General features: G+C 37.5%; 1 protein-coding gene across 1 annotated transcript in view; it reads left to right on the forward strand.

Moving 5' to 3' along the window:
• The window catches only part of NBAS (NBAS subunit of NRZ tethering complex), a 162,191-nt gene extending 151,013 nt beyond the window's left edge, over positions 1-11,178 (forward strand). Inside the window, exon 52 of the mRNA XM_048936226.1 lies at positions 9,567-11,178. Within this exon, the coding sequence (XP_048792183.1) occupies positions 9,567-9,842 (276 nt within the window). The 3' untranslated portion in view covers positions 9,843-11,178. The remainder of the gene's footprint in view (positions 1-9,566) is intronic.
• Positions 11,179-25,881: the final 14,703 nt, after the last annotated feature.

Raw genomic sequence — 25,881 nt, forward strand, 5'->3', positions numbered from 1 at the left:
GCATCACAGAACGTAACTGGACGTTTAAAACAATTGCAGGAAAGGAAGAAGGGCATGATACATGCAGTATACATCTGCTTGTATCAAAATGTCATTGTTGTAATTAACATCTAGTATGAATTTGAAGTATTTCTTAGTTGAAAATCTCGTTCTAGGGAGAGAACCATATTCCCTGTTACTTACACAAATTAAATACAAAAATTATGGGGTTTTTTTCCCTCAAAATGCAGTTTTCTGTAGTGAGTTTTTTTGTTTTTTTTCTTAACACCTACAGCTGTAGATTTTGGTTTCTAATTGTTTTTAAGAAACAAGATGATCTTATAGAAAAGCATCTGGCTACTCGATGCATCCACTTTTTCATGTATACGTTCTGTTAACCTTTTAAAATTGACTTTCTTGTTAACAGATGAAAGCTGCTGAGTTAGTGACTAGCTCGCAAGCTTCCCAGCAGGGTTTTATGTCTGAGTACATTTTATTTAACTACTTTTCAAGCCCAGTGCTGTGCAGTAGCACCTTCTGAATGGCTGCTAATTGTATTGCTCTATTAACTGGCCTCTTCTTTCCAATGTGCTGCAGCATTCGATTTTTTACATTCTAGTCCGATTAGGTTTTATTGAAGTTTTAGGAGTAGGAACCATATTATCTTCTTAGTAATATAAAACTTAGTACATACACCTATGCATTCCTGAAATTATGTTATTTTTGATTAGGAGAAGGTAGTTTGATAAGCCATTTCTAATTTTTCTTCCTAATTCAATATTAATATGAGCATAAACCTCCATAATAATGGTACATAACCTAGAATTCTAAAGCATTTAGCTTTGGTCTAATATTTAATCATAATTCAATGAAAATGTATTATTGGCTTCATACTATCAAACATAATTTACCCAGTATTTGAACGTAGGATACTTTTCCTGTATGATGTAGGAATTATCATTCATTCCTTGTTATATACAAATCTCATATTGTTGCAGAAGTTGGTGTGTTACCAACTACAAGGGCTGCTCTGAAAGTAATGCCTCCTATTTTATTATTGTGGCCCACAGCGCCAGAGGTGGATGTTGATTTTGTGACAGCAGAGGTTGAATCTTTCCATCAGTATCCCATTGCATGTTGTTGCCATGTGACAGATGGCAGCAGAGGGGCACTCTGACACAATGGCATCTGACATGGAAGTGTATATGAAGCAAATGTGTGTCACTGAATTCCTCCATGTAGAAAAAGTGGAACTTATTGGCATTCATCTACACTTGCTCAACATTTATGGAGACCCAACAGTGGATGTAAGCACAGTGAGGAGATGGGTGGTGCATTTCTGCAGTGGTGACAGCAACAGCAGATTGCTTTGGCTGGTGCAGATTGTTATGATTGTGGCATACAGGCTCTTGTTCATCACTGGCAAAAATGCATAGCTGATTGTGGTGCTTTGTAGCTGAGAATTTGCTCTATTAAATAGTGTCATTGTGGTCTTTGTATCTGTTGTAGGTTCCATGGTAAATAGAGGCATTACTTTTGGAGCTAGCTAAGTAGAAGTGCATACGTATTGCATTTGGCTATGTCAGTGTTTATTCAGTATAATTTTGTAGGCATAATTTTTTTTTTCTTTTTTGCTTTTTAGCAACAGTAAAAGAACTGTTAATGCTTTCGTAAATTTTTTTAGTGATTTTTTTTTTTTTTTATAGGAAGCCCATTTCTGCTTCCATTAAATAGGAAAAGGACAAATAACATCTGGCAAAGGGAAATCATAGCTATTGATTCCCTGACATAGTGTAACAACAGCTCACAAACATGACTGTGAGAAAAGTACAGCACTTGCTGATACGATGTATTAGTTAGCCATTTGTTTTATGTTGCTGACAGCTTTATGGATGTTTACAGTTAAAAGGATGATGCTGAAGTGCTGATACTAAGAGTTGTGTAGCTTTTGCCTGTAATAAAACAACCAAGATTTTGTGTAAGCTCTTTTGAAATTGCAGACTTCACTTTTTATTGTGCATCTTTTTATAAACTGCCAATTGCCTATTTTTGATAATAGAAATTACCAGTCTTCCTCTGTTGTGGTATACAAATAATTTTAAAAAATAATTGAAAATGTAAGAAGTTTGCTTAAATAAGCTTATTACTGCCAATGAAACTTAGATTTCACTCTTAGAAGCCAGACTTTTTTTTTTTCCTGATAAAGGTTTCCATGTTGTCTGTACACTTGATTATCTTTCACTGATAAAGACTTATACTTGGAACAGAGCAACTGAATGTTCTCCTGCCTGTTGGTAGGTATATTGTTAATAAAGATAACAAGAGACTAAAATAATCAGTGCAAATACATATTCATCTTTAGGCTTTAATAGAAAGTGGGACCAGAAAATGTTTCAGTTAATCCAAAATAATACCTGTCTCCGTTTACATCCTATACTTTCAGTGCTGAACTACTGAGACTACCTCTACAAAATAATTTATTGAAAAATATAGTATGAAAAATTATGAAGAATGTAGGAGATTAATAGAATTTCCAGTTATTTTTCCTGTCTTGTGTTATTGTATGACTACTCTCTTTATATGGCTTATCTTTTAAGATAAATATTGTGAAATTATGTGCATTTCGCCTAACAGTTCTCTCCCTCTCTCATCTACTTTTCTAGGGTTTTTTTAGATCGCTTTATTTTCTTATCTCCTTAATTTGTACTGTAACTAAGCTGACTCCATTCAGAAATAAAATGTATATCATTTTTGCATCCATTCTGATGTAGAGTGAAGTACAGATTCAGATCTTTTTAGCTGTTACTGTCATCAGCAGCTCTTATTTTTCCATTAGTTTCCATATTTCATAATGCATGGGCTTTTTAGTGCATAAGCTGTGGATAAAACATTGCCTGTTGCTGTTACCAAACACTCTGCGCACCTACATAAAAAAAAAAACAACTGTTGACTGGGAATTGCCCAGACTTTGACCTGGCCCTTTCTGTGTTAGGTAAAGGGAACCTTCTGAACAGCTCTTGCTTATCTGAAGTTCTTGCTACAGAGAGATTTTTATCATACACCTGTGGGTATAATATCTAGGTAGGCTGTAACAACAAACAGTAAAAATACTAGTTACTGATATGAGATACAGCATTAGTCCTGGAGAGTAGGACACTTTTTTTTTTCTTCTTTCATTTATGGTCACTTGAATTTTCAGAGGCTGCAGTGATTACCAGTAAAACTTCCTAGATGCCTCAAGTTACTCTTCCCAATCGGTCAGGAGAGCTTCCACCTGTGGCAAGGTTGATTTTCACCTACCTGTTTAGCATAGAAGGCTGTATAAAACGCGGATTCCCTGACTGTGCTCGCCCAGGAGAGCTGCTATATTGGCAGAGCTGAGTGCCTCAAGCCTTAGCCCATTTGCAGTTGGTAACATCATTGTGCTGATGGCAAAGCCCCAGGCAAGCATGCTTAAACCTTACTAATTATACACCAACAACACCAAGTTGAACATAAGACACCAAATGTCACTCTGATTCAGAAATACAGGTGTCAGCATAGTTGGTTGTACAGCTGCTTCTTGTTCGGTTCATTTGCCAAGGGTGTTTCAGAAACAGCTTGAATGTGTCCTCCCTAAGACTTTGGGATGAGGCTGGCTCCTCCCTGTCCTGCTGAGGATACACAGAAAAAGGTTGAGGCTTGTGGAGAGAGAGTGGTCTTCAATTCTGAGCTTGTCGAGGGAGGCCCTGCTGAGGCATGATTTATCATCAGCAGATGTAGACCCTTTTATAAATTTTGCATCAGAGAGATATTTGGATAAAATGTACAAACCCTGTTCTAAGCAGAATGCTTTAGCAATGCAATGATGGAAATGATGAGTGCATCTATTGCAATTTCATTTTTATGTGGCCTCTGGAATTTTAGATGAATACAGCTTCTAGCAGGAAAAATTATTGATAGTCTATAGAAGTGAGGCAGTCATCAGAAATAAAACTTGAATGCGTGTATCATTAGTGTAGATTTCAGCCAATATGCAAGAAGGTATGTAAGACAAGAAAAAAAAAAAACAGGATGTCCTTTCCTCTTCTTCTGCTTGTACCTGTGCACAGTCTGTGTGAACATTATGCTAAATTTGTACTGTCAAAACCAACTGAAGAGGAAATGGGTGTGAAAAAGTGAAGCTTCTCCCATTTAAGCCTTTCAAAAGTAACAGGGCTTTACACTAATGAAAAAATTAGCACACTCAGCATGGTAGTCTTGGTAGATAAAAAGATTTTTCTCTGTCGTATATTTTTTATGTTTCACCTAAATGTGGTGTATGGTTTACTCTCATGTTTACACAAGATGAAAGGTGGTTATGCATTTATTTGGCAGAAGATGCCTTTGCCTCTGAGATTTGCTTGAACTGCAGTCGGCTTCATTCCATATCAGGGGAACAATGTTTTGGGGGATCAGCTGTATCCTACGAGAGCCAGTGCTTTAAGATTCAGTTATGATCATGGGAGAGTAAGGGTGCTACATATGCAGGCGGATCAGAAGCGACTCATTAATAAGATCCTGCTTTGCTGGCTGCCTGGAAAAAAATATATACCTTCTTATTACTAGGATGGTAGAGTTGCTTTGCAGAAATTGTCTTAACTGCATTCACTTTCAAAAAAATTTTAAAAAGAAACTATAGTAAATTTAGAGATTTTGTGTTTTCTATAGGTTAATATTTGGTTTGTATGCTAGGTTGATATTCTTGTAGCCAATGTGTGCTAATTCAAAGAATATTTGAAATATGGTCAAAATTATCAGCAAGCAAGAATAGCATTCAATTTATGTGTAAACATGTACAATTTTGAGGATCAGAAGTCTATCTAGATCAGTGTCCTGGCTCTGACAGAGGGGGAGTAATTACAAGTCTAGTGAAGAGTAAAAGCAGAAGAAACAGAATCATAGAATGGCCTGGGTTGAAAGGGCCTTAAAGACCATCCAGTTCCACTCCCCCTGCTGCCATCCATCAGATCAGGCTGCCCAGGGCCTGGCCTTGAATGCCTCCAGGAATGGGGAATCCACAGCTTCTCTCGGCAACCTATTCCAGTGCCTCATCACGATCTGGGTAAAGAATTTCTTCCTCACATCCAACATAAATCTCCATTCTTTTAGTTTAAAATAATTTCCCCTTGATTTATCACTGTCTGCTTATGTAAAAAAGCTAGTCTCCCTCATCAGATTCACTTGGGCACTTTTCAAACCTGTCCAGGTCCCTTTATATGACATTCTTTCCTTCTATTCTATCAATAGCACCATTCAGTTTAATGTCATCAGCGAACTTGCTGAGAGTGCACTCAATCTCACAGCCCAGGTCATGTTGAAGAGCATGAGTTTCAAGAGAGAACCTCGTGGAGCACCGTTGGCCTCCACATGGTCACAGAGCCATGGACCACAACCCTCTGGCTGTGACCTTCCAGCCAATTCCTTATCCTCCAATTAGTCTACCTTTCAAATCAGTATCTTTTCAGTTTAGAGATAAGGATGTCTTGTGGGACCATGCCAAAGGCCTTGCAGAATTTCAGCTAGACAAGTAAAGACCAGTTGTCCTTTATCCACCAATGCCATTACTTCACACAGAAGGCTGTACGTGTATGTTCTTATTCTGAACTATCCTCACAGCTTCCAGTTATTTTCAGTCATACGTATTCGTGTACTGAGTAACTGCTAGTCATTTTCTTCCTCAGTTTTGCCCAGTTTTCCCTTTGAGTTTGGATGAGCTTTTACATTCTGCAGTATCATTTGCCAAAGACTACAACGTTTTTTATCAAAACTGTTGTCTTCGCTTTATTTGGAATCCTGTTTACTTCATTTGAAGCTTCCACTTAGATTTACCAAAGTAGTACAGAACAGGAGTGGCCTAGGTCCCAGGGAACGTATTAAAAGGAGATGTTTATAGGATCATAGAACCATAGTATGGTTTGGGCTTGAATGGACCTTAGAGGTCATTTAGTTTCAACCCCCCTGCCATGGGCAGTGATACCTTCTGCTAGAAGAAGCTGTCCAGGGCCTCATCCAACCTGGCCTTGAACACCTCCAGGTATGGGGCATCCACATCCTCTCTGGGCAGCCTGTTCCAGTGCCTCACCACTCTCTCTGTAAAGAAGTTATTATTTCCTTATATCTAATCTAAGTCTCTCCTCTTTTAGTTTAAAACCTCTTTTCTTACTGCTACACTCCCTAATTTCTTTAGACCTCCTTAAGGTACTAGAATTCTGCTATATAAGGTCACTCCCAAGATCCTTCTCTACTTCAGGTTGAACAAGCCCAACACTCTCAATCTTTCTTTGTAGGAGAGGTGCTCCAGTCCTCTGATAGTCCTTGTGGCCTCCTCTGGACCCATTCCAACTGTGTCATGTTCTTCTCACATTGTGGGCCCTAGAACTGAATACAGTACTCCAGGTGGGACCCCTGACATCAGAGCAGAGGGGGAGAATCATCTCCCTAATGTGCTGATCATGCTGCTTTAGGAGCAGCCCAGGCTACAATTGGCTTTCTGGACTGTTGCTATCTTATGTCTCCATCCAGTCACCTGCAGCTAAATACCTTTCAAAGATTTCCCCTTTTACCATACTCTCAGACAGCCTTGAATTCACTTGATCAGTTTCAACCTACTGGGCAATCCAATCTTATGTATGGGCTGTCAGACACAAACAAGAGCATTTTGTCTGCTCTTTTGTTGTGTGTAAATACACGGCAATCTTTTTCATGCATGAGTACAGGCGAATTGCTCTACTTATGTGTTACATCTGTGGACATCTTAATGTCCATAGCGTAGCTGCAATGTTTTAACGTTTTTATGTTGAAAAAAGATGTACTACTTTCATACTTGTCTCTCTCCAATTTGTAGATTTTTAGCACATTAAATTACATTAATCTGTAGGACTTTCCATTAGCAGAATAGTAGCCTGAAAAACTTAATTTAAATTAGACTTCCCATCTGTTGTTATTCTCATTACTGTAATTATTGTTTGTGGTTTATGTCCATAAAATCAAACAGTGAAGTGCTAAGTAAAGCTGTGCCCTACGTAGTGGTCAAGAATAGAGCATATGGAGCACAGAGGTGCAGCAGAAGATTTCTCCAACCTCTCAATTTAGAAAAATACTGAAGACTTGAAGGAAGCTGTCTAAGATTTCAATGGAAAGAAAAGCACTGAAATGAATTACTAGAAAAAGTAGTGTGAGGGCAAAACAGCAAACTATCTTCTTGAATAATATAAATAAAGTCATTCTCTTTTTCCAGAAAAACTTACAAACTAAAAGGAATAATCGTGTGTTACTAAATATGATAAACAGCTGTCTGGAGATGAGCTGCACCTACACCTAGTAGTGGTTATCTGAGGCCTTGTAATTGATGAAATATAGTTTCTTTTCATGCTTTGATATTTAATGTATTCTATTTTTCCCTTTTTTAATTGTACGTATACTGTATAGTGTACATCTTTTCCAGAATAGAGCAACAAATTATTACTGTTTCTTAGCATATACATGGCTTTGATTTTATACTGACTTTTCCTCTCACAGAAGGCAAACAATCAGTCTAAAATTGTTTAGATTCAGTAAAGACCTTTCTTCTAAAAGAATTTGTTATTGCTTCGAAGGAGGTTCTTTCTTCTGAAGTTAGTGGTAGTTTTCTCATCTGTTTCAATACTATGAGCTCCTGATGGTCCCTTATGAAGGCAGTTCCTCTGCATACAAATATCATACTCTCAAACAAGGTAACAAAACTTGAGTCTTGTAATGCCATGCGTTTAAGGGAAGGTCACACACCTGATGTGATTTATGCGTTGAGGCTCCTCTTTCTTTGACTGCCCCTACAGGGAAACTGGAAGGAGTAATCTCCCACATGACATGGTCCCTAACTGGTGTACATTGTACACACAATGTATGTGTGTGAGAAAGATACTCGCCAGTAAGTTTGGTTTTCTTGACTGATAGATTATAGTTATGTTTGGTCTTTCTGGAAAGTACGTAAATAAGTTCCCTGCAAATTGTTGCTATTACAGAGTAATTGTGGTGAAAGCTTCATGGAATAGAGAATGGGTTTATAAGTCAGAAGCACCTCTTACAGTGTGTGCTCCTGTTAAAGCTAGGGGTGGAGAATGAGTGCTGCCCATTACATATGAACAAGAGGAAGCAAAGCTTTGTACTGTTTTAGTTTGGACAGGGACAGAGAAATGTTAAATGTCTGAAAAGATTCAGGGTTAAATGTTTTTTAATGATAATTAGATTAAAAATTGTTTAAATTCTCAAGTATTATTGGCAAGTCTTTCAGTATACAGTGGTCGTAGCTGAATGGGTCTTCAAGTGGTGCCAGATCACTGGATTATTGGGTTTTTATTATTTGTTGGTATGTGGGTATGAAGTGTTATAAGGCATCATTATTATAGAAAAAAGCAAAAAAAAAAAAAAACTTTTCGTATAGGTGTTGTTTTGTGTTTATTTTTTTGTAAATGCAAGCATTTATCTACTATATTTATAAGTTGATAGGATGCAGTCATTAAATTCAGAATTGTCTACTGCTGTTTTGGTCCTTTTTGCATTACTTCCATTGTTTTATTGCATTTATTTGAGCGTCATGACACCCTAACTGATTAAAATGACAATGCATTTCATGGAACCTAGAAAATGCTTTGATCAAAATTAGTTCAAATAGAGTTTAATCTACTCAGTTATTTGTAAACTGATAGACTAGATTTTCGAGTGAGTGTGTACTCTAATGTATCAAATAGCCAGCTTTTCCTGCGGTGTCTCACAGAGATGTGTGCTCCAAATTTTTTTTGGAAATATTCTTCTGGAAAATCTGCTTGATTTTGAGAGTGCTGTCAGTATAAAATGCAATGTGTCATATTAATAAAAGTGACTAAAATATGATGTGTTCTGCTCTGACCTTCCCCAGTGTGTCCTTATTAATAAGGAGGTAAGTGATGTGGTCCATTCTGCACTCTGGGCAATGAGAACTCAGTGTAAACCTTTCATGTAATCCTACCCTGGTTATTAAGCATTCTTATTCCTTAACTTCATACAGGACAAATATTTATCCTAATGTAATTAAACTGTTAAATATCACAGAATCATAGAATGGTTGAGGTTGGAAGGGACCACTTGGGGTCATCTAGCCCAACCCTCCTGTGCTTCAAGTGGAGTCACCTACAGCACACTGGGCAGGATCACATCCAGGCAGGTTTTGAAAATCCCAAAGAAGGAGACATAACCTCTCTGAGTAATGTGTTTCAATTTGAGCCTGTTGTCTCTTGTCCTGTCCACCACAGCAACAGCATGGCCCTATCTTGATGATACACTCTCTTAAGATACTTGTACTCATTAATAAGATCCCGTCAGTCTTCTCTTCGCCCAGCTAAACAGGCCCTGCTCTCAGCCTGCGTAAAAATACATCTGTATGTGTTCAGAAGTACGCAAAGTATGTAGTGTTGTTATTAATCCTTTCAGAGTTGTGTATCATCTTGCTTTCAAGGTCACACTGTGCAGTTAGAACAGTCATAGCATGTTCTGGTTGATAGATGTATCTGGTAATTCATTTTTAATTACTATGGATTTTTCATTCTTTGTAGGTGGATGATTCCAATTGTGATGCTGAAATACTTTCCTTGCTCCTCAATGCCAAATTGGTGGTAAAGTGCATATCAACTGCCTTCTATCCTCGCCTTATTGACCACTTGCTGGCTAACCAGGCAGAAGGAGGCTGGGATGTGGAGGAAATAGCAAAACAACTTAAAGAAGCAGGGTTCAACGCAGAGGCAGGATCTCTCTTGCTGTCTTATCGAGGAACTCATCCTGCACTCAGGACTTTTACTTCTGCCCTCCAGACTATTCAGCATTGGATTTAATAATGTTGGATTTATTGATTTGTCTGGCCTTACTCTGGAGGCCTTCTACAAAAGGGAGAAATTGTTGTTCTAGTAACAAAATAACAAAGTTAGCTATCGTTACCTATGTTTTGAAGAAAAGGCGAATAGCACATTTACAGTGCAGTTCCATATACCTCTAATGGTTTAAAAAAATTATTGGTGTAGACAGTGTAATTGTGTAATACAACTAGCACAACAGTGAACCTGATAAAGTTTTCTTACCAGAGAAGAATGTTAAATGATTACACTTTGACATGTAAATGAAAGGTTAGTAATCTGATGGGTTATATACAATTTGTCTTAATCTCTGTATGTAATTTACTCTTGTCATAATGTAAAACTAATGTAAAAATATAAAGATGTATGGAACAAAGTATCGCAATGGAAAGTAATTCCTGAGAATTTCAAAACCTTAGAGTTTGGTATTGTGCAATGTTGTTTGCAGTAAGTAAAATATTTTACATTTCTTGTAGCATCTCTTTTTTTCTTCTTTTCTCTCTTTTGCTTCTTTTTCTGAAATTCCCATTTCTCCTTAGTTTATTTGTAAGGACAAGCTGGACTTTCCTATGATTGTATACTGCTTTAATCTTAGAAGCGTTTTTCTCTGCAGTTTGGGAAGCTCCATCTCAAATCCATGACGTTTATTCCTACTTTTTGTGTGAAGGCACTTTCAAAGTATTTTACTTGATTTCTGAAAAATTACAAATATGGGTTGGTTTCCAAATGCCTTTTTGTTTTAATTAGTCAACGGATTGCTGGTTTATTTTCTAAGATTTTTTTAACAAGAGAATTGTTCATCTACTACGTTGTCTGCACTACTGTAAGGTTTTGATGTTCCATATGTTAATATAAATTTGTTGTTAAAATGGATCTGTAAATCTTTGGCCTAATTTTGTGTTCAGATATAGTTTTTGTGTTATAATGCACAGAAACTTTAGACACCATAGGATCACACAGGTTGGAAGTGTCTGTCGTCCAGAAGGAGATGTCCATCCTCCTCAAATGGAGTTCCTTTAATGTCAGAACAGGTTGTTCAGGGCTTTATTCAATCAAGTCTTGAAACCTGCCAAGGATGGGGTCTGTGCAACTCTGCCAGGCAGGATGTCCCCATGTTAAACAAGAGGAGATACGTATATAAAGATTTTCAAAGCCATTTTGTTGCAGCTTCTGCCATTTCTCTCATTTTCTTGCCATGCATGCTGTGAAGAACCTGGCTCCACTATGTAGATAATAACCTTCTTGTACGTACTGGAATGCCATATGGAGTCCTTCATAGACTGCTCTTCTCTCTTCAAATAAAAATGAAGAAAAATAACCCAGCAACAGCGAACACATTCTCGTGCAGTGATTGCAGTTCACAGTTGAATGATGGATGTATCGTGCCTACAGTACAGACAATGGTGATAGATTCAGTTAATACTGGTAACAGTCAGAATTCAGTGTGGGTGCCAGTATATTTTACTTGTTCCAAGCTTTCATGTGACATGGATATAGGTGATGTGAGTGCAAGACAGAGGGATTTCAGAAATAAACTTCAATCATCATAGCCACTGCCCAGCTGCCTGACACCTCTGTGGGTCTTGGGCAGGCCTGAATTAATCACCTTCAGTGCTGACTAGCTCTGAGCTCGAGCTGGTGACCTGGGTTGGGTGTCTTCGTACTGAGCGCTGTGGAAAGATGTGGAAATCCTGGCAAATAGTGCTGTAGGGACCTGCAATGGGAGCTCAGGGTCAGGCTGTCACTACTAATAAATAAGCTCTCTGCAACCTCAGAATATGATATAACGGTTTAAGCAAATCCTAGCAGCGATAGAAGGGGCTAGTTAGCTGTGTTTGCTCTGTGCTTCAGCAAAAACCTTTGTTTCTGAATTTTGTTTTTTGGCATAGGCAGGCCCATCATTATGCAGCGTATTAATAAGCTGACTATATTGAGACAGTTTCTAAATCTCCCTTTTTCCTAATGCCAGCTTGAATCATAAAGTGAGAGGAGTGGATTAAGAGCTTGAAGAGTTGTTTCATAACACATTTGTATTACTGAGTTCTTTCCTAGGTTTCAGAGTTTAGCAGTGGGTGTTGATATATTTGTGGAACTATAACTGATTCTTGTTAGCTCTGTCTTTGATTTAGGATCTGTTTTGTTGTCTCTGCTCACGCTTTGTGAAAAGCGTTCAGGTGTTTGCTTTCTCACCTTCCTTTAGCATTCAGAATGAGATTTTTAAGAGTACTTTAATTCTTAAGATTATTAGCTTCTTTTGTACTAGCTGGTTACAGCTATCCTTCAGTGTTTTAAAGAAGATTATCTCATCCATGTATCCGATGTGCTACATACCAAATTCAAATGTATATTATTCACTTATGTTGCCTTAATTTTGCTTTCTTACACAAACAGTCTCAAGAGACCTGAGTCTGGTGCAGCAAAGTATACTGGAACTGCAGAGAAGAGAAAAGCTTACAAAAACACAGAAACATAGAATGGCTTGGGTTGGAAGGGGCCTCAAGGACCATGAAGCACAAAGCAACCCCTCCCCACCACCAACCTCCACATTTAATACTAAACCAGATTGTCCAGGGCCCCATCCAACCTGGCCTTGAACACCTCCAGGCACAGGGCATCCACAGCCTCTCTGGGCAGCCTCTTCCAGCACCTCACCACTGCCTCTGTAAAGAACTTCTCCCTGACATCCAACCTAAATCTTCCCTCCCTCAACTTAAAACCATTTCCTCTTGTCCTGATACTATCTGCCCTTTCAAAGAGTTTCAAAAATGAAATATAATTGAAAATCAGTAGATGTAGTCAAACTGGATGACGTATCTCTGGCAAGAGAACTTTGGATTATTCTATAGAAGCCATTTCTGTACTTCATGATGTTTTCTTTTTTGGTCTGTTTGTGTTCTCAGGTTCGTAGGTAAGCTCATAGCTGAGTTTTCTGACTATGCTCTTTCAGGATCATGAAAAGTTAGTGTTTAGTGTCACTATAGAGCTGAGCTGTAGTTAAAGTTCTAATGAGCTGTATTGATTTTCTGTGTTCTGTTTTGCTGTGGTTACAAATCCATGAGAAATGCTTTCCCTCTAGCCACCACTACTCTTGATTTATTCTGTATACAAAACTTGCACCAATAATGAACACTTTAGTATATACATCCAAAAATAAGTAGCCTATCTTAGTATATCTTCCAAAATAAAAGAGGGGGAAAAAAAAAAAAAAAAAAAAAAAAGCTCATAAAAAGGATATGTGTATTCCAGTGCTAGCGTTTTAGTAGAATGTTTTATATTTGAGACCATGGAGTGACCAAGATATGCTGACAAATAATATTGTGTTGTTTCTTGGATATTTTTTTAAAAGGCTAAGGAAATCACCTTGATAATAGTATTCAACACAACACAGAAGAGCTGAACTGGCACTTGAGACTGTTCAATTTTGTCAGTTCATTTGATTTGTTTGTTTGTCGTGGTGAGGTTGTTTTTCTGTTGTTGTTTTTAATCCTTTTTTTGCTAGAAAAACACTGGTTAAGGTTTGCATCTTCAAGAAGCATCAAAGTAGCAAAATATGTCGCATTCCTCGTGGATGAGTAGAACCAGGGATTTGGGAAGAAAGATCATAACTCACAGTGTCTTTCTGTGCTAGATGTCATAATTGAAGGCAATATGTCACAGCAACGCAATGCAGAGTGCTCACTTTTGTACACAGTGCTTGGAGTGGCTGTGTTTGATTCAGTTAGTTTCCTTGTGTAACAATTCCTGAACATGGATACCTTCATCATGAGGGTAAAAACTTCTACACTTGAGAAACACTCATTTTTCAAGCTTGTTTTAGTTACCTCTACTTTCCCTTCAAAACAGCAATCTTGTTGAATATTCTCTACAAGGTCAAATTTCACAAAGTGGCCCATAGACTTTACTATGCTTTTCTTAGCAGAAAACTGTGTGAAGAAACACCTTGGACCATTTGCTTATGGGAAGGAAGATGCTCATCCAGCTCTTCTCCCAAAGGATGTGCTTATGCAAAAGGATAGGATGACAGTAAACCATGCAGGAACTGAATATACTACCTGCTCTCATCTCTCAGCAGATGAGTACTGAACCAGGAAGCTCCAGTTGGAAAGCACATTGAGATCAGGGCGACATCAAACAACCACGACTGAAGTACATGGGAAAGGAGCCAAGGCAAAGATTTTGCTAAGGTTATGTTTCACTGCAAAACCCCAAGCGACTACCACCTTGCTGGTTTGTTGTACTGACTGATGGTGATAGACTGGAGGAAGGGAATGAACGCAAAACTACCACTGCTTCATATTTCAGAAAAGAATTATTATTGTAGCATATGTAGCTACATGTGTTGCTGCTTAAAAATTTGCAGGTTCCCACATTTACGCAATTGAAGATCCACCCCACTTTGATATGTTTTCATATTCCATTTGTTTCAAATTGTGCCCCTAGTTTTTCTCCCACAAAAAAAGGAAAAATAAGTATCAACAATAATAAAAAAAAGAACGTTGTTAACCCTCTCTGTTTTTATACACCATAACATACTCAGCCGTGTCTTTTCCAGCCTATTCAGTCCCCCTGTACTTCTTCATTTCTACATACTCTTTGGTCCTCCGCTTTTTTTTCCTCTGCATAATTTTTGCATTCAGTTTATTTTTGTACAGAATGTTGCAGACACATGAAATGTTCATAAGGGGCCATAAAAATGTTTGTCAAGTTGATTATTTGACTGTTACAGAGCATCTAAAAGCAGTTTTTGCATAGCGTTATTCATTATGACCCTGAGCTCTCACTCTACACTGTTAGGAGTCATCTGGGATTACACTGCTTTCTACATTTGTGCAGTTTAAAATTTGAAGATGTTTTTTTTCCTTTTGTTACATCATCCTGCACTCACAAATTGGATTCTATTTACCAGTTTATCACCCAACCAGAAAGTTTCATTAAGACTTCCAAGAGGTTCTCATGCAGCTGTCACTTTAATACAAAAAATGTCTTTATCGGCATGCCTTGACACCTTTATTATTAGTCTCCTTTTGTAGACACAAAATGCTAAGCCCGATTCGAGTGCAACTGCCTGCACTTGAAAGCATCTAGCTCATTTTGCTGAAGATTAGGAGTATAAAAGCAGAAGTGCATATTAGGGTCCCACAGATGGCCAGAAACAGGCTCTTTTAGGTTGGTTAAATGGCTCAATTCTCCACGAGAGCTCACTGCCCTCAGCTTTCATGTATATTTCCTCAGCGATGCTTTGTTTTGTGAGATAGAGATGCAGTGCTGTGTTTCCAGTGACTGAGCTTCCCACGGCAGAGCAGGAAGCTTGTAGCAATGAGCCTCATTTTTCTTTAGAACCTACTATTTTTTAACTATGTCTGGTATCTTCAACAGGTAATTATAACAGCAAAGAACTCATAGAAAGAAGGAAAGAAAACCATACATATTCTTTCTAAGTCTGCCTGACTACTGTGACCTTCAGAAATGTGAAAATCTTGTTTACTTTGATTTCTTCATATAGTGATAAATTTGATCTGTCTTTTTTCTGGACTTGCTTTGGGATTGGCTAACAAAGAGGATGGCTTGGTCCTCATGCTAACGGCTGTGCTATTTTTCCTTATTGACTGAACCTTCATAGGATACACTAAGCTGTGCAAACAGAAGATAAACTCTGAGGCTATGTCTAACTCAGTCACAGCTAGACAAACTATTCAGCGTTTCTACCTGAACAGAGACTGTACTTTCTGAAGCTGCCTGGGAGTGAATGGCAAAGACTCTTAAGAGCTTTCCTGTTACACAGCCACTTCACCACCCCCTTCTTGTGTCACCTATCAATACCAGATACATGACAGTGACTTTTTTAATCTATGTTCAATTTATTTATATGCAGTTGTTATTGAAATAGCCTTAGAAATGGAAATATCTAATTCAGTCATTGATCAGCATGTGTAGCTCTAGCAAAGCCGAGTACAAATTCTGTAGAAATTGAGAACAGATTCATTCTTCTGAAGAGATTCATTCTTCTGAAATACTGTTCTCTGGTAGCAGGTGGGGCAAGCCAGCCTTTTTCTCAGGGCACAATTTATAAGGAAAATGAAGGAAATGATTAGTTAGTGTCAATCTCTGGTGAAAGTTGGCATGTATAAACCTTGTGATCACAGTTAAAATGCATTGTCCACTTAACTTCTACTCCTCTCCCTCTGAAATCAGTGTCCTCGAGCAATCTATGCTGACACTATGGCACTGAATGTCCTAGCACAACATTTCTAGGCTCATCTTGCTTACAAGGCACAGGAACAGCAAAACCAGCTTTGCCTGAGCTCTGATTTACAGCCCAATGTCCTTTGCAACCCAGATACAGAAAACTGCATGGCAGTCTCTTTTTGCAAGTCTTTATCTGCGTAATGTGCATGTAAAATATTTATTCTAATGAGCAAAGCAGATGTATGCTGCTTAAAAAATATAAAGTAATGCTTGAAAACAAATAAGCAGAAGGAGTTTAGTCTAAATGGTAGAACAATACAGAACAGAAACAGCACATGAATCCGGGGGGTGATTTTGATTAATCTGGTAGTACCATCTGCTCTGGTTCTGGCAGAAGAGGAAAAGGCATAACAGTATCTGAATGCAGCTTTCAGCAGTATTTATGTGACACATAGGCACTATCTTGTATAATCTTCAAAAGGGACTTCAGGTGCAATTTAAGTCCCTTGATTTTCTGATGAGTTCCATTCATTTAAGTGCTTAATGAACGTTTGTCATAGCACTGCTTTAAATCTTATTTCCAGTAAAGACATGGTAGAGGAAAGTTTAACAAAAACTAATTTAGGCTAATTTGGACTTTCATAGCATCACAGAATCCTCTGAGGTGAAAGTAACCTTTAAAGGTAACCTAGTCCAACTCCCCTGCAATGAAAAGGGACATGCACAGCTAGGTCAAGTTGCCCAGAGCCTGGACCAGTTTGGCCTTGAAAGTCTCCAGGGATGGGGCATCCTTTTGTGCTATAATTGCTGCAGCTGCTCCTTAAAACAAAGCATTCCTATTTAGGATGTATTTTGTCAGTCTTGGGCAGTTTCTTAAGCTTCTGGATGTAAGTATAAATGCAACATGATTGTGAGAGACTAGGTGTGTGAAGTATACTTCCTATATGAAGTAAGGTCCAGTTTGAGGTGGTTCAAGATTTGAAATGTTTCAAAATTTAAGTGTTGGGTTGTTGTTAGCTTCATATCCAGGTGTGATCTATATCTCTTCAATGACTTGGTAGATCTTTTGAGGAAGGAAACTCTTAGGAAAGCATTTAAATGGTGGAGTTTGTTCTTTCTTGTTCATAATGGAAGAATAAATGGTATGACCACACCAAACAGATCAGACTCTAACTGTGGTATTTTCTAAAATACTTCATTTATCACGGTTCTGGAGCTTTGAAGAGTTTGGTCTGGAAAGGTGTGAGAGTAGTGTCCTGCTTACAGATATGAACAATTTGGGTACATGGATGGAAGGGGCTGTAAGTTGCCAACTGTTTATAATGAGAGTTGTATGTTTACCAATCAGCTGTTGGTTCCCTCAGATCATTTGGCATTTAGAGGGCATTTATTATGGTGGTAGTCCTCAGAGGCCCCGGTAGAGACTCATACTGAGAAAGCACCGTACCTGTGTGAAGTTTTACGTTATGTGTTAAAGACAATATTCTTAGAGTTAGTAATGAACTCTCTAAGAGAGATCATCTAAGAGAGAACATTCAAGGCTGGTGAAGGGCTTGGAGAATATGCCCTACGAGGAGAGACTGAAGGAACTGGAGCTGTCTGGGAAAAGGAGGCTGAGGGGAGACCTTATTGCTCTCTTCCAATATCTGAAAGGTGCTTACAGTGAGAGTGGGTTTGGTCTCTTCTCACTGGTGATGGGTGACAGGATGAGGGGAAATGGCCTCAAGTTGCACCAGGGTAAGTTTAGATTGTATATCAGGAAACACTTATTTACAGAAAGGATTATTCAGCACTGGAATAGGCTCCACAGGGAGGTGGTTGAGTCACCATCCCTGGATGTGTTTAAAAACCATTTGGATATGGGGCTCAGGGACAAGATTTAGTCCCTGGGGGTTGTTAGAGTAGTATGATTAGGTTGTGGTTGAACGTGATGATCTTCAAGGTCTTTTCCAACCTGAGCAATTCTATGATTCTATGGTCACAGTAACAAATGCACAAATTCTGCTCAAATCTGAAAGTTTGGGTTTATTTCTTTCCCCACCTTCATCTAATGATTCAAAGCTCAAACAAAAGTTTGCTCTTTTGTTTCACTTGGCAGGGTAAATTACTACATAGAGGATAGACCACATCTGATTAAATGTCAATGCTCTGCTTATGCCTGGATCTGAGCAATCTGATTCTTTCATTCAAAGAAAATGAAGTCTTCCTTGTGCTAGTTTAAGCATATATCTATTTATAAATGAATGTTTGGAAATGAACTTCTGAAAGAAGTTATTTTCTCAGTGGCTTTCTGGAGGAGATGTGGAAAATAGGTTGTTCCTTGAGACTTTGGTAAATGTCAGTCAGTGTTTCACCTGACACTGGATTTTACCTTTGGTATTTCATTGTGCTCTGTATTTTTCCTGGCTGAAAGAATTGGCAAAAAAAAGGGAAGGACTTATTTTTGAGTCATGAGAGTAGTTTGCAGAAGTACTATTGGAGTCATCCATCCTGTCTGAAGCCAGAAAGAATAGCTCCTTTTTTTCTTACAATTCTATAACCATATTTCTGTATAAAACCAACAATACTGAATAAAAATAAGGGTAAAGGAAAACCAAAACTTTTGCACTTGGCACTTTTCTAACTGCAGGAGCTTTTTAACACAACATGTTTACATCTAATTCCAAGAAAGGCCAATAAAGTACTTTACAGTTGCCCACATGAGGCCTCTGAAAATAGTTGGTCTTTTTGATAATTTCTCTGTACTGCAAGACCCTCCTTTATATGTAGCAAATGATATTTACTTAGAACATTGTTTTTTTCTCCACCTTTAAGAGAAAATGCCAGATATGTAAGGAGAGTCAGACCTTGCTTGTGGATGTTTTGCTTGTCTTAGTTTTGGCTTTGTTATAGAGTGGAGGGCTTTTACATACCCAGAAAAGAAAAAGTAGCTGTAGCTCAATCTGTTAAGTTTCAGACCTGAAATGCAGAGATCACGTTCTAAAGTGTTTCCATGATGTAATGTTCAGTGTTGTTCTAGTTGCTTTTTTGTGTGGTTTTTCTTTTTTGCTGGCAGTTTTTGGCTTATGAGATTTTTAACATAGGTTAAAGACTGTTCTTGACAGTTGGGGGAGAGGCCTTTGACAGCATGAAGAAAATATTCTTCCTGGCTTACCATACCAGTTTATCTATTGTCCTAAGGATGGTAGAGCAAACCAACATCTAATTTATTTGGGAAGTCTTCTATGATAGTTTTTGCAGTGACTAGTTTCAGCTTCTGGTTTTAATCACAATTCAATAATTAAGGATTAAATCTGCAGGAGGATAAAGATCAGCAAGCTGGATTTTGTTATCCTGAAACACCTCTGTGTGACTGCTCTAGCTGCACACAATTTCATGTCTACAAAGGCATTGATAAGGCAACAACATAACTTTGGGGAAAAGAGTACTGTAACTCCTGGTGTCCTTAGAGTAAGTTTGAAAAACACATCCTCCAGTGTTTACAGAGCTGCCACTGGAGATTACTGAGAAGAGCTGCGCATCCATGCATGGGAGATGGTAGTGGACAGCCAACATCTCAAACTCCTGTTTTACTGATGAGATTGGCTTAACCCTGGACCCGAGATCCCTTCTCTCTATCAGAAACTAGCATTTAGCATTTAGTGGTGGTGTGGAAAACAGCGTTTTGGGGCTGTTTGATGTCAAGCGTACTTGGAGCTGGCAGCTTGTCTGGCTCTTAAAAGCTGCAGATCAGTTTGCATTGCTTAATGCATTTGTAACTTTGAGATGTTGACCTTAGGGGATGAAATTTCACTTGCCTGCTCTTAGCAGTTAGTGGATTGTGTGGTGAACTGTAAGAAGCAAACTATGGGGCAAATAAAGGAGGACTTTGTGGTTGCTCATTCTCTTGCAGTCTGACCAGATTTCTCCTTTCTGGGTTAGAGAATAACACCCATTAGCACTTCTCTAGCCCCAGTGATGTACAATCACAGCTTGTGATATTTCAGATTGCTTAAGTTGTGGTAGAAGCTTTGGTAGAAGTGTTTACTTTTGTCTCAAAATGGTAACTGTAAGATTATTGATATATTTTTGGTTGTCATTTTTTGAAACGTCCTCTGAGAAAGAACATTCCCACAATCTCATAAAGGGGGTATGTATATTTAGCATACGTAGCTGAACCAACCAGGTTTCTCTTTCTTCAACATCTCCATAAGATGCAGTATCAGTCCTGTTTTTGCTAATACTATATTTATGCATGCTGCTTGCTGTTTGTAGAGTTTATGAGTACCACAAAGGTCCAGAGACCTCAGCCAGGTTGTGTCTGTTCTTCTCAGAGATGTGCCAGAAGAAAGAACAGCCTCTTTGGCTGGTCTTCCTAGCTCTTTCAAAGAAAATTGCATATAAGGTGGAAAGAAGACAAATTGGAGAATGGTAAGTTATTTCTTTAATTTCTGAGTAGTTGCGCGGTCACTTTGTTTTTTGTCTGCCTACTCCATTTGTTCTGCTTTGTCTGTTAGCCACAACATCCATGTAAAATGTCTGAGGGCTTCATAGGACTGAAAAAAAATTAAAGAAATTGTTTTTTTCTAGAGCTATTCCAGCCATTTCTAAAGATGAAATTAAATGGATGAATGTTGTCCCTATTTGAATTACTTCCAGACATGCTGGGATTTTTACTCATTTTTCTTATTTTCAATATTTCAGTGATTATTTTTAAACATGATTTTTATTCTCTTTATTTCAGATTGCATTACATTACATTTTTAGGCGTCTTATATTTTTAATCAATCTGTGGCTAACAGAATTTTAAAGCCAAATACATGCTTTTATTTTGCTCATGGTTTACCTAACTTAAGCGTTATTAAATGTTTATAAGAGATGGACAAGACAGTGATAGAGGTGCATTTTTAGGCTTCTTAAATTTTTAATTATTCATTTGATTAACAGGATTTTAAAGCCAAATACATACTATTATTTTGCTCCTGGATTCCCTAACTAGAGCTCTTTCAGTTTTTTTTTTTTGTAAGAGGAAGATGAAACTGCAATAGAAGTGAATCAGAATCTGGGATATGTAAACTCCATAGATATCCCTGTGAATAGCAGCAGAAAAGCCTTGTACAGATGTTCAGAATAAAATGACTGAAAAAGAGCTTCAAACCCCACTGCCATGAATTCATGGCTTTTATCCTAAGGGGTGTTTGTGATTCCTTTATGGAGCCTGGGAGAATGCTGTGAAATAATCTGTCTGCCAATAATTAGATGATGTTACACAGATGCATTAGGTCTGTGTTTTGATTTTGTAATGATTTCTTTCTGTCCTGGAACTAACTTCATATGGTGCTTTTCCTTAACCTGTTTGAAGTGGCAGGACTTACCAACCTTGTGTACGTAGGCTGACAGATGAGATAAAGCTCAGACTCTCAAAAAGGTGGGGAGAGGTTGACAAAACACTGTCCTGTCTTCCTCTTTCCCACTCAGACCTGGTGAATTCTGCAAGTTTCTCTTTTGAAAGTCTAAACAGTGCTATACACCAGGCGGAGCCTGTGCAAGAGTGGGGTTCTGCTCCCCATGTTTGTGTAGCACAGCAGTGCAGCTCTGAAATGTCCCGTTTCCATTTCACTCACCTCTGATACAGAGCTGGAATTGGAGAGGAACAAAGGAGGGACTGCCCCAGAGAGCGCTGGGCAACAAACAGCTATGCACACACAACTTCTCCATTTGGACCACTTCAGGATCCATGGCTGAGGCTCAGGTCAGTCTTTGGGTATGCTGGTACTCAAGAGTGCAGTTAGAAGAGAAGCAAAGCCTGGAGTTGTTTATAGCAGGGCTCCAGGGAGCTTTCAAAGGTTTTTCAAGGCCTCTGCTCTCGTAACGGTCCTGTATTTCTCCATGTCCTAATCTTAGTCCTAAATATATCACTTCACACAGATCAACTGTTAGTTCCATCTATAACTATGTTTATACCATACCATAACTTATAATGAGCTAAATTAGACGTCATTTTGCTGTTTAATGGAAACACGCTTTTGTAGCCAATAAAGCTAAAACAGAGCTTCGTGCAAATCAAGGGAAGTTATAGGAAATGAAAAACTCTCAGTCCCAAAGCACTGAAAAGTCAATCCAAAACATGTGGGCTGTTATTAGGAATGGCAGTAGTAGGCTAGTGATTCCATTACTGATGTCCAGATTTTTAGACAGAGAAGGAATGCATTAGTCTCACTTTATCTACTACTGATATAAATGCAACATTTTATATCTTCTGTTTCTTCAATTTTTAATTCTTAAAAAAAAATAATTATGAAGTCCAGTACTTATGGAAGACAAAACTGACATGATTGATATTTTTATTTTTTATTTTTTTAATCAGGCCTTTTGTTCTTATAGAAAGCTAAGAGCTCATCACCAAGAAGGAATAAATTTACGTGGGAGAGACTTATTAAAAATTCATTGTACTGAATATGCAAGGCCATAGTCGGTCTAGCCCTGTCATATTTCTGCAATGCAGAATGTAAAGCCCCTTAATCTAAGAGCAGGATGTTCACTGTGTTTTTGCCCTAGTTCAAAATGTATGCATTTGCATTTCTGTAATCTGATATGGTACGCTACATTTCTTTCCCCAGTATTCATCATCACTGTCTTGCTAGAAACAGCCCCATTTCCAGTGCAAAGTTCTTTTTTTTTTAGGCTTGTTTGCTTTTGCCAAATGGGAAAAATCTGTTGCTATTTATTATAGTGCATTTTACAAATTTTAATTCAATATGTCTTGTCAAGTATCAGTTTATCCTTCTGTATCCAGAACTCTAAGATGCATCTTCCTTGCTTACTGAATGCTTTCCTCACAGTTACTCAGGTACTTGGAAGTGTTACTTTCTGCGATTTCAAATCCAAGTTTTCACAGATATTCTATTATGCTTATTTGACATAAAAATGAAAAATTCTCTATCAGGGAGGTGGAGATGAACTCCAAATCATACATCTTCAACAGCAAGAAATTCAAACCAGTGACAACAGACAGAAACCAGTTTCTGCATGAGAAGGTATCCTGTTTGAAGCAGTGATTTGACAATTTCAATTAGATGCTGTAACTAGTTCCAAGATGAAGCCTTCTGTAAATTAATGCCAAAAGCTAAATAATATCTTTGGGCTAACAGTAGTGTTTTCTTTACAGTGCACTTAAGCCATTTTCCAGTGATGCCAGCAATGGGAAATGTGATAAGCTTGCACAGAATGGAAGAAGGTGTTGCAAGGAATGTCTTATAACATGTGGAGATGTTGCAGGGTCCTGCTATTGATCCCATAATTCCCATTTATTTTGTAGATATTTTCAGTGGCTGAGCATCCATGAAGTTCTCTACACATTCTGAGAATAGTAAAGCACAAAATACACGCTGATACAATCATTTGTCTATCCCCAAAGTTGAAGCAGCAGCATTTATATCTAGAATATCATTCAAGGATATCTGTCAGGGTTTTTAGTCCGTTCTTAGATATGTCCTGTAATGATATTCTACACTTTCCACAGATAATCAATCCTACCAATTCACTGTCATCTTACAGAAAACCTTTGTTTTATTCAATTTTCCTAAAAATGTAGTAGAAAAAAAAATCCTTTTCTCAAATTAACTGTTAGCATCTTGGAGATCATTTCAATGTTTTTTCCATCCTTATAACCTTTTATATTTTGAAAACCATTTAAAAAGATCTTCTCCAGCTTACAAAAATATTCTTTTTTTTTTTTTTTTTTTTTTTTTTCCAGCTCTTATTCTTTTTCCTTCTTACATTTTAGAACTCCTTTGGATTCTCCTTGAATTGTCAAATTTTATTTGAAATACTGTACAACAGATATGGCCTTGTCAGTACTTAGCAGAATAATAAGTTCTCATGGTCTTCATTCAATGTTCCTTTCTTTACCTTCCTGTTGCTCTTTTGACAACCATCTCGTGTTCTCCAATAATTTAATAATTTTGTTTGTATTTTACTGTAACCCTAGCTCCATTTCTGTGTTAGTATTGTGTAAAGAGTTATTCTCATGTTTGTGCTTACACCTTTTTTCTTTCTTTGATTGTGCCATTTTTTGTTACATTTCATGGCATTTATTCAATAAGAGGCTTTAGCAGAATGTCCTTGAGATCTTTAAGGCATTTGTAGCATCCACAAATTGTTTCTGGTCTATCAACCATATCACTGCTGAAAAGTCAAAATATAATTCAAAACCTATGACAGATATTCCATTTCGTCTCCTACCTTTCCATGATAAAAGTAACTGTTAATAACAATTCTCTGAACATGTTGGATTTTTTATTTATTTATTTTCAATTGGCTGTGCCAGAACCTAGTATTAACTCCATAGAAATGATATTTCCCTAGTTTTCCTATGTAAATGTCAAGTGCCAGAAGCATTACTAAAGGCAAGAAATGTATTTCCACTATTCCCATAGCCCTACCAGAGAAGCAAATTTGATTAGTGGGATACCACGTGTCTCAGGAAATCCATTTTTATATTTCTTGCCAAGTTAATATTATCAACTAGCTTACAAAATAATCGTTTTATTTTTTCCACTTTCAGCTATCAGAGCTTAACCTTCAGTTGCCCAGTGAAGATTTTCGGGGGGCTTTATTTATTTATCTATTTATTTATTTGTATTTAAAGATTTGTATTATGGTAACCTTTTTTTCTCTGGAACATCTCTTATCTTCCTTGAACTCATGAACATAGATTTGGAGGTTACTTTTGTTTCTTTCTTAAATACCTACGTAAATTTTCATGAGGCTTATCTGCCCTGACTGCACCTCACTCATCTTTAATGAAGTCTTTCATTTTACAGCCTGTTTTACTGTTGCCAGTTACAAATGCTAATTATGTTGAGTATCTATTCACATTTAATCTTAGGAAAATTGGAGCAAAAAAACTGAAGTATTTCAATTCTTTTCTTTATCTGCTATTTTTTGTCCTTTGCTAATGAATGCAATCTTTGTTTTATTTCTCTATATTTTTCAAATGCAATTACTTGTCTCTTACACCTCTTGCTTATTTTTGCTCCCTCCTTTCCTTTTCACTTCTTCACCCTCTTCAATCTTCTTTTTGCATACAGAATAATCCACATCTCTTCAGTTGCATTGCATCTTTCCTTTTCCCATTCCTTGTTCGCTCAGTTGAAGCATGTTGCTTTTTTTTTTCCTTCCAAATGAAATTTTCTTCCTATTTAGTAATATCTAGCTCCAAATCCATTACTATGAGTGGATACATTGTTTTGTATTTCCCAAAGCTTATTTTTACTTGCCATTATGCATCTGCTCAGTATTACGAGATTCTTATGCAGCATCCATCATTCAGAATGTTAATACTTTGAATCAGATTATTTGATTGTAATTATTGGAATTATAGTTATTATGATCTTGCTTAGATCATTTCAGGAAAAATAAACATCCTAGCATAAGTTCCTAGACTGCAAAGATGAACTCCTGTGATGAGAATTCAATTAATGAGAAAATTTACTTTTTTTTTTCCCTTTTCTCCTTAAGAACTGCTCATGCAATTTTTGACTCTTACAAACACCCTCAATGGATTTGTGAGGCATTACTCCTTGTCCAGGTATGCTCATAACAGCCACATTTAGAGATCTACTTTGTACGTGTTTACATATGGAAAAATAATCTTGACCTTCCATTGAGATTAACAAACATTTTGGGGAGTTAATTCAGTTTGACAACATAAGTAAATGTCTGGTTTTAGATGCTGCAATCTACAAACACTCATTTTACTGGTTTGTCTTTTCTTGAAACCCCATTCTGCCTCTCCGATTTCTTGTTTTCCACCATGTTCATGATGTACAGTTATAAAGAATTAGTGAAGATG

The sequence above is a fragment of the Lagopus muta genome, chromosome 2 (genome assembly GCF_023343835.1).
Source record: "Lagopus muta isolate bLagMut1 chromosome 2, bLagMut1 primary, whole genome shotgun sequence".
Lineage (NCBI taxonomy): Eukaryota > Metazoa > Chordata > Aves > Galliformes > Phasianidae > Lagopus > Lagopus muta.